Source organism: Echinops telfairi, unplaced genomic scaffold, assembly GCF_000313985.2.
Source record: "Echinops telfairi isolate 266 unplaced genomic scaffold, ASM31398v2 ScPeMD7_7465;HRSCAF=8503, whole genome shotgun sequence".
In the NCBI taxonomy this organism is placed as follows: Eukaryota; Metazoa; Chordata; class Mammalia; order Afrosoricida; family Tenrecidae; genus Echinops; species Echinops telfairi.
The window spans coordinates 5791040-5792321 of NW_022111365.1; the positions used below are offsets into that span (position 1 = coordinate 5791040).

Sequence of the window (1282 nt, forward strand, 5' to 3'; positions counted from 1 at the left end):
CACACCTTCCCTTTCCCCTTCTGTTAGAGGATGTCCAATTGCCTACGGATGGGCTTTGAGTCTCCACTCTGCACTTTCCCTCATTCACAATGATGTTATTTTGTTCTGGATCTTTGATGCCCGATTCCTGTTTCCACTGACACCTCATGATCACACAGGTTGGTGTGCTTCTTCCATGTGGGCTTTGTTGCTCCTCAGCTAGATGGCCACTTGTTTATCTTCAAGCCTTTAAGATCCCAGATGCTATATCTTTTGATAGCCGGACACCAATTCACACTGGTAATTAATACTAAGTTTGCTGCCTACAACAAGTCTTTCCAACCTGTTTTGCTACCAAGAATATGACATTTAACTGTTTGATTAGTTCATTTTAATACAAGTACTAGTTTTTTGTTTTGTTTTTCACACTAGAAAACAAGCTTTGGGGATTTAAACCATTTTTTTAATCTGCTATGAGTCACTTAGCAATTACTTACTGAAAGCCTACTATTTACCATCTTTAATGCTAGGACATTATACCTATGGAAGCTTACTTGTTAATGAATTACCTAAGACTAATCTTATAGCTACTCATCTAGTGAGTTACACTTGTATCTAAGTCACTGTATTTCAACTAAAACGATATAACCTGTCAAGTTGAAATATACTGAATGTCCTCAAATTTCCTTCTATTTTCAGATTGGTTTTTTTGCCCTGAGATTTTAGTATTGCAAACGCTTTCAATTCTGCTTTGTTTGGTCATATTAAAATAAGGTAGGTAGCAGTGAGTAAATGCCAAACTTACCCCTTTCATCCAATAGGAGATTTTCTGGCTTAATATCCCTGTGGGTTATTCCAATACCATGGAGATAAACCTGAGGGGAAGCAAAGGGGGTGACACACCAGTATTTGTTAACGTACTTCATTTGTAGTTTTAAATAAAAGTCAGTGTCGATTGTACCTACCACCCCTGCCATTAGTTGATGGAAGAACCTCTGAGCATCTTGTTCTGGCATACCTATGTCTGGCTCTGTAAGAATTATAAAAGTAAGCTTACCATAAATATAGTCAAAGCAGGAACCACAGTCAATTCTTAGTTTCAAGCATATGTGTTTGTCATTGTACTTTAGAAAAGGGAAGCTTAGCAGTTGACTCAGGAGACAATTGGTACTTAGTAGCTCACATTTTATATGGTACTTAGTAGCTCACATTTTTCCTATCTGTGATATGGCAAACACAAATTAATGTATCTCAAGTAAATTGCAGAGCTATTGACATATAAAGAATGGCTAGCTCTTATAAC

General features: G+C 37.1%; 1 protein-coding gene across 1 annotated transcript in view; it reads right to left on the minus strand.

Moving 5' to 3' along the window:
• Window positions 1-1012, minus strand: part of CHEK1 (checkpoint kinase 1) — a 29799-nt gene extending 28787 nt beyond the window's left edge. Inside the window, exons 1-2 of the mRNA XM_013007614.2 lie at window positions 945-1012; window positions 785-854 (exon numbers count right to left, since the gene is read on the minus strand). Coding sequence (XP_012863068.2) covers window positions 785-854; window positions 945-995 — 121 coding nt within the window. The 5' untranslated portion in view covers window positions 996-1012. The remainder of the gene's footprint in view (window positions 1-784; window positions 855-944) is intronic.
• Between the last annotated feature and the right edge of the window lie 270 nt (window positions 1013-1282).